This window comes from Carica papaya, chromosome 6 (assembly GCF_054855325.1).
Source record: "Carica papaya isolate Zhongbai chromosome 6, ASM5485532v1, whole genome shotgun sequence".
In the NCBI taxonomy this organism is placed as follows: Eukaryota; Viridiplantae; Streptophyta; class Magnoliopsida; order Brassicales; family Caricaceae; genus Carica; species Carica papaya.
The window spans coordinates 30022901-30035212 of record NC_142314.1 but is presented as its reverse complement, the minus strand read 5'-3'; the positions used below and the strand labels follow the sequence as shown (position 1 = coordinate 30035212).

Below are 12312 nucleotides of genomic sequence, written 5' to 3'. Positions count from 1 at the left end.
GACTTACAATTTAAGATTTGAACTAAACTACTCTTTTATCTAAAAAATAGAGCACAAACCACTAAAAAAAAAAAGAAAGATTGATTTATAAATAAATGAGTTCTACATGTTTTGTGTCTATAAAGGAATAACGTTTCAAAAATCCTACTGTCATTTAAAAAAATTCAAATCGAATTGTACATCATTTTTCATTTTAAATATAACATATATTTTTAAATTCTGTCGTAATAAATTTTTATTATTATTATGTTTAATACTATGAGATAGATGTTTACATAACAAAAAATATGTCAACATGGACATTAAATTTTAAAAATATTACCACTATAACAATTACATGATTGATTTTTTTACTATTGTTAATCTACAATATTTTTTTAAAATATGTGATAATATTTAAATAGTGACTAAAAAGTATTAAATCAAATATTGATGTTAAAAATTATTTTATGATTTTATATTATTTTATTAGTTTTTTATAATTTATATTTAATTTATATTTATTTAAAGAAAAAAATAATTTAAAGAAAAAGAATAAAAATTAGCAATCATATTAACAATATTTTAAAAATGTCATTTTCTCTATTTATTGACTAGATATTTTGATTTTTCAAAAAATTAATAGATATTTGTTATTCAAGATTATTTGAAAATTTATTTATTTTTAGTATTTACACCCAAATATGAAAAATTTGTACGATGTTGTTTAGATAGATAATTTGAATATTTATTGATTATAGAATCTAAGTTTGTGATCAATTTGAAATTATCTTTATTCATTATTTTCTTAATATTGTATTTAATTTAAAATTTAATCCGTGATTTTTTTTTTTACGTAAAATCTAGTATTTTTTTTGTATTTGTATTTATTTATTTTTATAACATAATTTAAATTTTCTGTTATTAGACTTAATTAATTTACACATTTAATATTATTTAAAATGTAATAAAATTATTATTATTATTATTATTTGAACTTTAATCTCATAATAATTAGATTTTAGTTTTTCAAATGGATGAGAATATTTTTTACCAACACATTTTTTTATTATCAAAACACTATGGGGCACTATTAAAGAATTAAAATTTAAATTCGTTGATTTTATTATTTTTTTTAAAGTTTAATAATTTAAATTATAATAATGTCTTATTAATTAATTAACATAAAAATTCATTATTTATAAATTAATTTATGTAAATTAAAATATAGCATAAAATTTAAACAACACAAATAAGCCTTCCTTACAAGTAAGCTTTTGCTGGGCTCTTGCGTGTGTGCGTGTCCGTGTTATATATATATATATATACACATGTAAATATATTTTTTAGCCAAAACAAGAACGGATAATTCAACTCTTAGAAAAAGGACAGCCACCGGATGAAAATAAAGAAGGCATATTCTTTCCCCTCAATTACAAAGAATTGGAATATTCTATTTATTATTATTAACTTTGAAGTATGAAGAATGAAATTATGACTCTCTTTTTTTTTTTCATATTTTTATTTAAAAACTGTATTTATTTGTAAAAGTTAATTTACCTTAAACAAGTAAAAGTTTGGAACTTTTAGTCCACAATAAATAAATAAAAAAAAAAAAAAAAAACTTCCTTAAAAAAGTGATTAAAATAATGGTAAAATTATTACCACATTCGTCGTGTAATTCTCTCAATTGCTTACCCAACTTTTCTTTTCTTCCCTTTTTAAGGATATGGTTTAATAAATTATATGTTGGAAATTGAGGGATAATGCGTTCGTATTTGCATTTTAAATCTTTTTGAAGTTTAAGTTTATTTTTTTTTTATAAAAATTCTTTACGACATCTTTTAAATAAGTTACAGAAATTAAGTTAATTTTGCTAAACGTGGGAGAAACAAAAATCATTTTAAGCGTAAAACACACACAATATTTCCCCTGTTTCTTTCACAAATTCAATTTATCTTCTCCTGTCATTTCTATCCTTATTGCATCGATTCCATCCTTTAGAGCTCTCTCTCTCTCTCTCTCAATTCAATTCCTATTGCTGCCATTTCTTGGGAGTCTCGAAACACTTTTGAAACTTCTTTTCTGTATTGATTCAAGTATGAATTACCCGAGTGTTGCATCATTCTTTTTCATGTTTCTCTTCATTTACTTGTTTGGTTACTTTCTAATTTTCCGGCATTGGGGCGACACACACCGAGCCGAAGCCGCAAGCTGTTTGGCTTCTCTAGCTCATGGAACACCTGCTGTTTTCATGGCAACCATTGCCATTCTCACTGCCCAAATCACTAATTTCTCTTCTCCAAACACGCCTTTGCAAAACATGGTACTTGATTACGGAATAGCTTATTTCTTGCTTGATCTTCTCCACTACTTGGTTTTCTTCCCATCTGATATTCTTTTCATACTTCATCATCTGGCAACCCTCTATGTATTTCTAACATGTCGATACGTGGTGTGTCATGGAGCTTTTGCTCTGCTTATACTTCTTGTTCTTGCTGAGGTTACAAGCGCGTGTCAGAACATTTGGACACTTGCTGATTTCAGGAAGACTCATGTGCCTGCCGCAAAGAACTTGCATGAGTTAATGTCTCCTTTCTTCTATGCTTTTTATTCTGTTGCGAGGGGAATTATTGGGCCTTTTGTTGTGTATAAAATTGGAATTTTTTATCTTAGCGGAGGAGCAAATAATTTTATACCTACATGGGCTTGGGTTTCTTGGCTTACTGTGATTAGCATTGCAATCTTGATTAGCATATCATGGGTTTTCAATCATTGGGTAGACTGGTTTACACAAAAAGGACAAGCACTTCTAGAAAAACAGAGGTAGAATAATTTGGTTCCTTCGATTTTTAGGTTTTTGTTTGAGTGGGTCGCAATTATGATATTTGTTGGTGAATTTTCCTGTAATTTCAGGGGCTAATTATTTTTTTTCAGTTGATACAAATGTAAGATTCTGCTCGCAGGATTCACCACGAGGATGAGCCAGGAATGTGTTTCCTTATCTTTCTTTGTATATATATTACCTGACTTGTATGCAGCATCTATTAATTTCACAAATGCAAAACGAATCATGGTGATAAATTTATGACCACTAGATGATATGGAAGAATATTACATGGATAAATTATCAAAAGGGAAGGAAAAAAGATCAAAATATAATTCAGACGCAACAGATTTCATGCTAGAGCAGACGGGGGAGGTTCCTCTGTCAACTTGATATACCCAATTAGTTGCTGCTAAACTTTCTGCTCAGTGCACTTGAAATCTTTGGTTCCTGGAGGAAGCTTCTCAGGGAAAATCTTGCAAGATCTGAAATGCACAGCCTCATCTCAAGATTTATATGCTAATAATAGAAGCATTCATCATGTCAGGACTCCCATTGTAGTCCAGCTCAACAAAGGTGCCTCCGCCTTCTCCTTTGGTCAATCTTCCTGGATTCACGCACACACAATTCATCTGCCCTTCCCCTTCACTTCCCCCAAAAGATAACACCTGTTGACAGACAAAATGAGTTGGCTGATGCACAAAAGCTTCCTTCTTAAAGATTCTCTACCGTTAACTGATTATTTGAAGTTATTCACTTGGCAGGATTCTTCTTCAAAGCAAAATTAGATTACTACTGTAAATATGGACTCAGTTCATGGAAGCACTTACCTTTACGAAGTACTTCATGTCGGAAGGTAGGATGAGAATGTCTGGAATTGAAGAGAATTGAAGGGCTTCAGGAGAAAATGAGAAATCCAATGGAACACTCTCTGCTGGTGGATACAGAGGATAAAAGCTGTTTCAACAATATAGGGGTCATAAGATACTTAAAAATCTCTAATCATATTGATTTATCAGTAGAATTGTATGCCAACAAATTTTATGCATTGACAATTTGGTACCTTCGCTGCTTAAAAACATGGCTTGCAAGTCGAGCCATCCGATCATTGGGAATTCCACTTGGATTTCTTGACATCTCTTCCCCACTTAGCTGTTTAAGAATATCCACAGTGCAACAACCAACCTTGACCTGAAACCCAAAAGAATTAATGCAAATACTGCCGAAAACCACCATTAAATGCAAACAGCTCATCTACATTAATGCAACTCAATGCATTAGCTATAACCACAAAAAATTTAAGAGAACGCACCAACTGGCGAGCAGTGCATGAACTGGAAAAAGCAAAGTACATTGAGAGGTTCAGCTTCCTTAAAAGGCTGATTTTTGTAAAAAAAATAAATTAAAAGGTTGACCTTACAATATATATATATATATATATTATATAATGCTAAATGAATATGAAATCCTCCATTGGAAGGTTGGACAGTTGAAGGTTAACGGGGTTTAATGAATCTTACTTCATCCTTATTCTCTTTTCAGACACTCTCAAACAGGATTATTATCATATCCTAGTTCACTTTAGTCATTTACCCCCCATACTGTAATGTGGAACTCGCAAACATACTGTCGTGGAATCACATTTGTTGGGAAATTATAAACCGTAAGTGACATTGACTAACCATAACTTCTGCTCTTTTGATGTACGAATCAACATATTGGTATAAGCATAATTTTAATAGTGCATGTTGATATTTTTTACGTGTATATATTATTAAAAGGTCACTAACACTATCATTAATTTCAGATATGCTAAAATTTCTATACTAATTTAAAATATTTAAATATGTTCTAAGATAATTTTTGCTTTCAAATACATCATAAACTTTCAAATTATGTTTGGATAAACATTTCTTTAGGAACGTATGTAATTCCTTGAGCTTAAGAGCCACTAAACTAACAACTTTTGAATCTAAACTATTGACTCTTTTTGTTGTGATACTTCAATCTCGCATTGAAAATATATAATATTATATGAAGCTCAATTTATACCCAACTACTTAAACTTGAGTTTTTGAGAATGTTCAAAAATTATAGAATCAGTAATTGTAGGACCAAGGCGTTAAAAATAGGGATTGGCATAGGATGCAATCAAGTTAAGTCTCATATCCGTCCTAGTAACAAAAATATGAATCCATACATGCTCCATATCCAAAGTGAATAAATTTTTTTTCCCTGCTATCCACCTCTCAGATAAAACTTTTCATCTCTTACCCGCCTGATTACCTTTTTTTAATTTTAATTTTTTATAAAATATATAAATAAATTTAATTAAAAATAATAAATATTAATTACTATAAAATTTAATTCAAAAATAATATTTAAATATAATACTAAATAAAAAATATAAAATAACATTATAAATATACAAATATTAAATATTTATTAATCAAGATTTAATTAACTTGAGTAAAATTAGAATAAAATTAATAATTTATTAATTATATATATGGCCAGGCGGGGTGAGATGGGTAGCTGAATATCAAATTATGTTTATGTTTAAATATTTATGTTTTAATTTTCTTTTTAAAAAATTATTTTTTTATTAATAATTAAAAACATTATTTTTAAGGAAAAATGAAAAAACAATTACTTAAAAAATTGAATTGAAGTAGTCTCTAAATTTGGACATTTGGTTTTGAGAACGAAAAGTACTTCGTTTTTATGGTTAGCACAACTATAAAGAACGAGATTAAACCAAGCTAAGTTGAATTCCGGAAATAGAGTTGCTGACTCATTTGCAAAGTAAGAGATTCTGACTACTTAAGAAGCGACAACCTGTCACTTAACCGATTTTGATATTATTTTGATTTTGGTTTCTAACAACATTCGACCATGAAATCACCCATTACTAAGATGGATAGAGATCAGCATCAAGCATGACAAGTCATAATTCAAAAAAGGGGAACAACTATTTACCTCATTTGCCTCAAATATCCCTGGATTTGTGAGACATGATATCTGGTTTAAAGAGATCATAGAATCATGTAAGTGTTTACTAAAAGTAGGAAACTATAAGAACTCTTACTAGTTTAAAAGACAAGACTGCTTAATTAGTTCAAAATTAGGTACCTGATGTTTGAGATCAGGTAGCTGAATATCAAAAGCAGGCTGCATGTACATAAATTTCAATCTCATTACTATACATTGTGTGTTTTCAATTAATACTCGCTAATCAAGCAGAAAAGTATATGCATCATTAAAGTATAGAATCACCTGGGGGAAAACAAAGTCATGGTTAGCATCCCGTATGGAGGGAACAATAATTACACGTGCACCTGAACCCATATACTCCACATAATCTTGTAACTAGATTGAAGAAAAGGGGACGAGCAAAACAGAAATCAAAATTTCAGTGAAGGAACACAAAATTTCACCTCAAATAAATCACATGCTATCTATCTCCCTTCTTACCTTTCTAGAAACTTCTATCTGGAATAATTCATCAAAGCTCTCATTTATAGTTCCTTTCTTAATCTCAGGATGTTCAGAATCAATAAATGGTCCTAGCTGAGAAGGTAAAATAGTCAATGACGTTAAACCTCCTATGTTGACCAATACTGCAATATTTACAGATCACTGAATTGAATATAGAGGGCACAGACCAATATCAGCAATTGTGGTGACTTTCTTCTTGCATATGCTAGCAGCTCACTTAGAGGCTCAAACAATAAGTTGTCTGTTGTCGTAAAAGGGCCAGATGCAATAATCTGATAAAATACCAAAAACTTTAGGACAAGTAATCTTCAGAGATGAAGACAGTCATCTAAATCTTTTTCTATAAATATGTTACGCCTAAAAATAAAACAAAAAACACAACAGAGTTTAATCTAATATGAGCTACAAGTTACTAAAAATAATAAGTGCAACAAATTCATGCAAGCATAACTGCAGTAGATTCTTCCAGAAAAAGTGATTGCTGTAGATCCTTTTCACCTGAAACTAATAAATTTTGTACTACTCATTCTCTTTAGGTGGTGTGGTGGAGACTACCATATCAAGAATGGAAAAGTAGTTTTTCAGTTAGCAAATGGGATTCATAGAGAGGTACATAATCTAAAAGTTGTTTTCCTCTTAAAGAAGCTCCGAGAGAATAGAGAAAATCCTCATCTCTTATCATTTAGAGAGGCGATTCTGCTTCTCTTTTACATGTTTAGAAAATAGAAGGTTTGCTTTTAAATTTTTCAAAAGCTCAAAGTTTCTAAGCTTATAACATAATGTGGATATCCATAAAAAGATGATGAATAATACAGCACAACAAAAATCAAAAGACAGTAAAGGCAGCTAAATGTATAGGCCAATTGGCACAAGATATCACATTACTAAAAGCTCTTTAAAGTAATATAACATGAATGCTTACACACCACTGAAAGCTCTGCTGATTTAAAGGATGGCTCTTCAATTGAATGGCTATTGTGATCTATGGCTTGTTTCTTTGCAGGATGCAAATCCACGTCATCAGTTATGGACAGAGGTACATAATCTACAAGCTTTGAAGCAATTAAACAATGCCCACTAGGATTGTGGCCTTCAATGCCTACAACCTATATACATGCAATATTTAGGATTCCTGATACAGATTAAAAGCTATAATTCAACTTATTCCATGCTTTTACCTGGCCTGGAAATATTGAAAACTGGGTCGTTTTATGCAAATCTAGCCGAACACGCTGCCCCCCAGCATGCTCAACACTGTAAAAAAATCTGTTAAACTAAATTTTGACAGCAAACATAGGTAGTCTACAGCCAGATAGATTACTAATCAACCTAAAGTGGTTACCCCATGCCATTATCGGGAATTGTCACACTGATCCTCTTTTAAATCTAGGCATTCCAAAGGATTATTCCACACATTGATCTTAACGACCTGACATATCTAGGGTTTTTTATGGCTGGGATACAAAACCTTCAGGAACCAGCTGGCCAAGGCGTTCCCTTGGAGTCAATTCTTTCTTTGCCTAATCTCTAAATAAAGATATTCTAAATTAGAAAAATGCTCTTGGCTTTCTGGGAGATAGTTGGAACCAACCAAACGGGACCAAAAGTCAAGCTATCTCCCGCTCTAACAAGAGAGACTCCTTTCCTTTTTCATCGTCAGTCAGCCCTTGCACTTTTATTCAGTTTGAGTTTGTTTGCCTTTCAGGGTTATCCGTCGTTGCGTTGAATCAAAACTTTCGTCATCTTGGCCCACACCCCGTTCGTTGGTAAAGTAAACCGTCTTGCGAAGACTTGCTTTTCCATATGAAAAAACTAATCATTTTATCACAAATGATTCCCAAGGCTACATTTTCATGTGACTAAATCTTCATCAGAGAGTATGTTCACATGATCCTTAACAGGATTGTGCAGGTAATACAACTTGAGGAACAAGCTTTCTCTTCCCTAATGGATTGATATGGATAGTACAAAAATCCAAAATGTTTTTACCTGCTTTGCAACAGAATGGAGTTCTCATTCAAATGGCCCTCCCCATCACAACAGATCATCCCAACGGCAAATACACTTCTCTGGAGCAGGAAATTTCCATTAGATACACACTTCTGCATCCTTTATCTGTGATACAGGAGGCTAAAAGACTGAAGCAAGAAGTTACCTGTGAAGCTATAGATGGATCCACTGGTTCTTCATACAGCCCAGAAGCAACAAGTGCAGCTCCGTGCTTCCTAATGCGATTTTCAAGTGCATTGAACTGTACAAGAAACAATGTTCCCTTTAAGTGCAATACATCTAAAGAGGAAATAGAAAATGTTTTATGCCATAAGAGGTTTCAGATACCCTGTCTTCAATCCTTTCATACATGAATCTACAGCCTGGTTTAGGTCCTGATTCATGAACGATCAAGGAACACCTCTTCCGAGGTTGAACCCTCCTAATAATGCTGTCTTCAAAATTCTCCTGGTTGTCTTCATTGCTTCCATTCTCTATTGTAGGTAGATTATTGATGTTGAATTTCACCACAAACTTCACTGTCCGCTGCCCAAATGGTGTCAAAAGTTTTGATGATTTTCCAGAAGAATAAGCGTACCCATTTCTTTTATACGATGAATCAAATGATTCTGAACAGGGTTTTAGAGACTTGTCTGTTGGAGTGCCAAGTGAGCCTTCTTCTGTGTCTTCATATTCATCATTTAGAATCCTATACAAAAGTTTTTCTATCATTCATTCACATTCTTTTAAAGAAATAAATTCTTCCCCTAATCTTTTTTCTGTTTTCTTGAACAGAACCAATCCCTTCTATACAGTTCTCCTCTTATCAAGGAATTTGGAACTAAACTCAGCCTATTTTAATAATTCTAATTAGAACGTGAACAAATATGAATCAAATAGTCAGTTCCATCACAAAAATGACAATATGAAGGTAAGGACATGGTTGCAGACACAATGTGGAAATGGGTGGGGGGATAAACCACATGACTATTTCCAAATTTCTGGTACAGTCTCAGAAAGTTATTTAAGCAGCTGTAAATAGATCCAAAGGAGCTCAAATTATCAAGTATTTCTTAAGTTGAAGAATATCACTAGTTTCATTAAGCAGGGTCTAGGTGAATGAATTGATCAGAGTAAAACTGTCTATTAATAGATTAAAAGATCTCATTGTTTATCAGCTCTACGTCACGATAAGAAGATTTAGATGAGGAATCAAACAAACAGTATAAGCCTGCAAGTTGAATAACTAGAAATTAAAGAATGTACTCACATTTCCACATCTTTGCTTGAGTAGACATGCAAACCAGTTTCCTCTTTAATGACTGCCTCTTTTCGTTCATTCTGCAGGTGCAACAAAAAACCTTCCATTTCAGCATTTTGTACTGTTGATTCATGTAGTTGCCTGCCCCAACATAATTGCATTTCCATGTAAACATAATATGAAGAATCCATAACCTTCACACCAGAAAAATGAAAAGTAAAAATGAACAAATCATCTCCTAATAGTCCAGCTTCCTGGTCACAACACCACATGCTCATCAACGAAATGAAGTTGACAAATGCGATATTCATTGCCTTTTGCTGAGACTATGACATTAGGGAACTATATATTAGAGCGTTTCGAATCTTAAACTTCTTTTACTCAAAAAGAATATTCCTAAATTCGCAAGAGTTGAGACAGTAACCCCAATATACACATACTTATACCATCAAAATATACAATAGCCTAACACGAAAGTGAAAATAATAATAATAATAATAATAATATCGAAGCATATATATACAAATTCCACTAACAATGAATCAAAATCGAAGAAAAACTAACAAATTAGTGCTGAAATTTTCTGATGAATAAAGTGATTTACCGATTAAGGTAGTAAACCTCCCAGCTGGAAACGATATCGGAGGGCTTGAGGTCGTAATTTATACAGAAAGTAAGGCCTAATCGAGAAAATTCAGAGGTGAGAATGTTAGTCTCAGCTAATGTGATTAAACTTCGAGGGCAGAGAGGAGATTAGATACTCACACTTCCTGAGAATATCTTCTTCTTCGTCGAGAGTGAAGCCACTCTTGTAGAATTCTGCTTTGATTTCAGCTTCCATGCCTCTCTCTCTCTCTCTCTCTCTCTCTCTCTCTCTCTCTCTCTCTCTGTGTCTAGGGTTCGTCTTGCAAATTGGCGGGAAATTGGTGCTTTAGCTGACTTGAAAGGGTGCTTGGCGGGTGTTGTGTCATTGGACAAGGGCCCAACTACAGATCCATTAAAACTCACAATGAGAAATCTTCCAATAAGGGTGTTAAGTACTAAATATGTCTCTTAATAATTTTTATACTTGGCTGAGTTATTTATATTTTAATAATTAATTACATTTTATCAAAACATATAATATGTTTAATACGTAATTATATTTTAATTATCTACTAAAATATATTTATGAAAACCAAAAATACAATTAGATTAATATAACGTAAATTGTATACAACCTTTAGTGAAGTTGAAATGAATTAATATTGATTGTGAATTAAATATTGTAATTTGCAATTCATAACAACATTGTTTAAACTATTTTGTAGTTTCACTTGTTTGTACTATGCACCAAAATTAATTTTGTTATAATTATAAAAAAAAATACTTGATTAGACTAGTTTAATTTTTTTATTATTCTCTAAATTGTGAGCTTACCTTATTTTTATTTATTTATAAATTTAAAAAAATAAGATGTGTATGAAAAATTTGGGAGGCATAAGTGAATGAGAATTTTAATTTAGATAATTAAATACATTAATTAAATTTTGTATTTAGATTAATAAATCATTATATTTAAGAACTTTGAATTTTTTGAGTTTTGAGTTATAAAATTTATTAGTTATCAAAATTTTAAGATATATTTTAGTTAAATTTATTCTTTTCAAATTTTATATTTTTGTGAGATTTTTTTACAAATATGTAGCGTTATAATGTACAATCTAATCCTCTTGAAAGCAATGTTGAAAGAAAAAAGGCATTGAAATTGATATCGCATGTTCTAAATAAGGCTTAGAAGATATACTATCTCCCGTATCTTCTTCAAGTACGAGAAAATATTGTATAAATATATCAGTTAATTGGATTAAATATAATTATAACGAGGTTGCTCATAAGATTGCAAGCGTTTCTCGAGATTTTTTGTTATTTCATTAATTATTCAATATTATTGTACTACTTGAGTAATTGTTTTAATAGATTCCTTTAAAAAAAAAAAAAAAAGCTTTTGATTTGAATTGTTACGAAGCCATGAAGTTTAAAACTATCTAAATATTGAATAATTTGTTATTTAATAAAAATAAATTAAATAAAACTTTAGACGCTCATTAATGCCTTAATAAAAAAAATATATACATATACAGCATAGAGGAGATCCTGCTGCAGCACGTGATCCAACTAATGAAATTTATTTTATTTTATTATTATTATAAATAATATATAATTTACACGATATTATATAATTAAACAATTCAATATTAAGTATTATTTTTTATTTGAAAAAATATATTTTAATTAGTTATTTATATTTTAAAATAGTATGCCAAAAAAAGTAGCAAGCTTTGTGACAATTTATATTATCAATTACTATGTAACGGCTCCGAAAATTTAAAATGAAATGTATATTAAAAATGTCAAATGCGGAAACGGAATAAAAATTTGATTAACATCCCTTACACTAAAACAAAAAATGTGCTCAAGGTATAAAAGAACAAACTAACTAAAAGAGAAACTCGAAAATAAAAACTATAAATATAACTACGGAGTCTTCAGGCGTCTCCTTCGTCGTCTTCCTGCGGAACGGGCTCGGGAACAATGTATTCCTGATCTGAAATGATTAAATAAGGAATGAGCTACACCAGCCTAATAAAGACATCATACTATCTCACCGTCACGGAGGAAAAGGTGGGTAGAAAACACAAAAAGACCAATGGAGCATAATTTACAATAAACTCGTTTATTAACATAAAAACCTTTACTATCCACTTACCTCGGTGAA

General features: G+C 31.0%; 2 protein-coding genes across 3 annotated transcripts; one reads left to right on the top strand and one right to left on the bottom strand.

Annotated features, from left to right (window-relative positions):
- The first annotated feature begins 1865 nt into the window (after positions 1 to 1865).
- On the top strand, positions 1866 to 3868 carry LOC110816053 (TRAM, LAG1 and CLN8 (TLC) lipid-sensing domain containing protein). The gene is made up of 2 exons (XM_022044071.2): positions 1866 to 3382; positions 3571 to 3868. The coding sequence occupies exon 1, from the start codon at positions 2081 to 2083 to the stop codon at positions 2807 to 2809; it is 729 nt and encodes a 242-aa protein (XP_021899763.1). The 5' UTR covers positions 1866 to 2080; the 3' UTR covers positions 2810 to 3382; positions 3571 to 3868.
- Positions 3054 to 10476, bottom strand: POLA2 (DNA polymerase alpha 2). 2 transcript variants are annotated; one of them, XM_022044069.2, is made up of 16 exons: positions 10320 to 10476; positions 10159 to 10234; positions 9564 to 9695; positions 8642 to 9002; positions 8460 to 8555; positions 8294 to 8373; positions 7483 to 7558; positions 7231 to 7410; positions 6472 to 6576; positions 6281 to 6376; positions 6083 to 6175; positions 5939 to 5977; positions 5786 to 5827; positions 3870 to 3997; positions 3637 to 3763; positions 3054 to 3474 (listed from the first exon to the last, which is right to left on the bottom strand). In XM_022044069.2, the coding sequence occupies exons 1-16, from the start codon at positions 10393 to 10395 to the stop codon at positions 3319 to 3321; spliced, it is 1863 nt and encodes a 620-aa protein (XP_021899761.2). In that variant the 5' UTR covers positions 10396 to 10476; the 3' UTR covers positions 3054 to 3318. The 2 variants fall into 2 exon arrangements, with proteins under 2 accessions (XP_021899761.2, XP_021899762.2); XM_022044070.2 differs by lacking the exon at positions 10320 to 10476 and having other exon boundaries at positions 9564 to 9634.
- Between the last annotated feature and the right edge of the window lie 1836 nt (positions 10477 to 12312).

Excerpts from the sequence above, each read along its gene's own strand:
- LOC110816053 (XM_022044071.2), top strand. The coding sequence starts at position 2,081 with ATGAATTACCCGAGTGTTGCATCATTCTTTTTCATGTTTCTCTTCATT.
- POLA2 (XM_022044069.2), bottom strand. The coding sequence starts at position 10,395 with ATGGAAGCTGAAATCAAAGCAGAATTCTACAAGAGTGGCTTCACTCTC. Across the intron at positions 6,176-6,280 it reads AGATAGAAGTTTCTAGAAAG|TTACAAGATTATGTGGAGTA; the intron begins GTAAGAAGGGAG and ends TCTTCAATCTAG. Across the intron at positions 3,764-3,869 it reads CATGTTTTTAAGCAGCGAAG|CTTTTATCCTCTGTATCCAC; the intron begins GTACCAAATTGT and ends TTGTTGAAACAG.